The sequence below is a fragment of the Seriola lalandi genome, unplaced genomic scaffold (genome assembly GCF_002814215.2).
Source record: "Seriola lalandi dorsalis isolate HSWRI2012SDOR001 ecotype SW California unplaced genomic scaffold, Sedor1 jcf7180002018488, whole genome shotgun sequence".
Classification (NCBI taxonomy): Eukaryota; Metazoa; Chordata; class Actinopteri; order Carangiformes; family Carangidae; genus Seriola; species Seriola lalandi.
In genome coordinates this window covers 1-1,790 of record NW_019489140.1, presented here as the reverse complement: position 1 = coordinate 1,790, position 1,790 = coordinate 1, and the positions used below count along the sequence as shown (strand labels likewise).

Genomic DNA, 1,790 nt, shown 5'->3' with positions numbered 1-1,790 from the left:
GTCACCTCCAAAAAGGCAGGTTCTCGCTGGGCTGCCCTCTGACTTTCCCAGTCGACCACTGCCTCCACCAGTTCACTCAGATGGTAAAAATTGGCCTCCCGTCGCAGGAGGGCCGCCTCCCGGAAGTCGTCAGGTAGCTGGAGCTCTCCGGTTCGCAGGTAGTTGAGCACATGGCGAAAAACTGGACCATCTCTATCAATGAATGGGTTGCCCATGGAGTCAGTGTGCTGAACTGGCTTTTTACCGTTGGCCAACTCTTCTAAAAAGGACCCCTGGTGCTTGGCAAGTGTGGTCCGGTGGGCAGTGTACAGAAACCCCCCTACGTTGAGGGTGATGGTGCCTGAGGAGGGCTTCTTGAAGCTCTTGCTGGGCTGCAGCAGGTCTGGGTTGATGTGCCTCAGTTCACTTTCCATCCTTCTGAGGTTCCATTCCATTCTCCAGTCACCGTCTCCAGCCTCGACCCAGCCTCCTCAGAGCTGGTGTTTGCGTGTGTGTGTGTGCAGTACAAATCAAGCTTCTTTTTTCACCCTCTTTTGGATCTGACTGTGTGAGTATGTGCTACTGCTGAGAAAATGAAAAGGTGTTGTCAGCTGTCGTGTAGTGAGAATGAATGTGTTTGAGACCATGTGATGGTGGATGGGTGAGTCCTGTCTGGCAGAAGAGCTACAGTGAACTAGGAGCAGAAAACAGACTGGCTCACTGTGCCGCTCGGTGTCCCTCCTCTTCTCGCTTCTCTCTCTCTCTTCTCTCTCCCTGTCTTCTCTCTCTGTCTCTCTCCCCCTCAGGAGTGGGTGGGCACACACAGCGTCACATGCAGGGAGGAGAGAGAGTGAGCAAACAACTGAAGACTCCAGGAGCTTTTTTTCTTTCTTGCTCTCTTTCCCTAATTATCTCTGATAAAAAAGGTGTGGAGCTGAGCTCTAGCAATTAGCACACACACGCACACATGCACACACACCCACACTCCCTCCTGTCACCAGATGGAGGGAGGGTTGCTTCCATCATTTTTGGTGTGAAACTGTCGCAGCTTGTTTCAGTCTGAATATGAAACTCCTTTTGCAGCCAAATCCATCTGTTTACCACACAGCACTTCATGTGAACTGGAATCTGTTTGAAAAGGAATCCAGTTTAATTCAGGGGTTTACCGGCATGCTCTTTTTGTGTCATCTCTGGTTATGACAGGGAGAAGTAGCCTGCTAGTCTTACTTATGTAAATGAAAGCAACAGGAAAATGCATTTATGTAAATATCCTGTTTTCCTTTTTGCAGAGTAACAAGCAGTCCTCTGTCTTAGCAAATGTTGCCTGTGCATTGATTTGTGTGTGTGTGTGTGTGTGTGTGTGTGTGTGTGTGTGTGTGTGTGCGTGCGCATACGTGCGCTGGCTTTGGGCGGCTGTGGAAATGGACTAATTACAGTCGATGGTGGTCTGGTCATGAAGGACAGGTTTTGAATAATACCCCCCCCCCCTCAGGGAACGGCACTAGACGGGTAATTTGGTACTAACGACTCATTCCACTACTGTGTATGTGTTTTACGTCACTGTGTCTCTGCTAGTGCAACTGCAGATGCGTGCAACACATTTCATGTTTCATGTTATGTGTAGTGCTGCGTAAGATAGATACACAAACATCCATCTCAAGAAGAACAAGGAGCAACAGATGAGCTGGCCTCCCAGAGTCCTGATCTCAATGTCATGGAAGCAGAGAGAGTAATTGATCTCAAAACTGAAGAAATTATCATTTTAATGGCTAGGTAGATAGATAGATAGATAGATAGATAGATAGATAGAT

The 1,790-nt window shown here is 48.3% G+C and overlaps 1 protein-coding gene across 1 annotated transcript; it reads right to left on the bottom strand.

The window, feature by feature from the left end:
• Positions 1-4: 4 nt before the first annotated feature.
• LOC111645514 (BTB/POZ domain-containing protein KCTD4-like) lies at positions 5-736 on the bottom strand (the record flags this gene model as incomplete). The annotated part of the gene is made up of 1 exon (XM_023394759.2): positions 5-736. A coding segment is annotated over exon 1 (430 nt), but the record flags the coding sequence as incomplete, so codon positions are not given.
• Between the last annotated feature and the right edge of the window lie 1,054 nt (positions 737-1,790).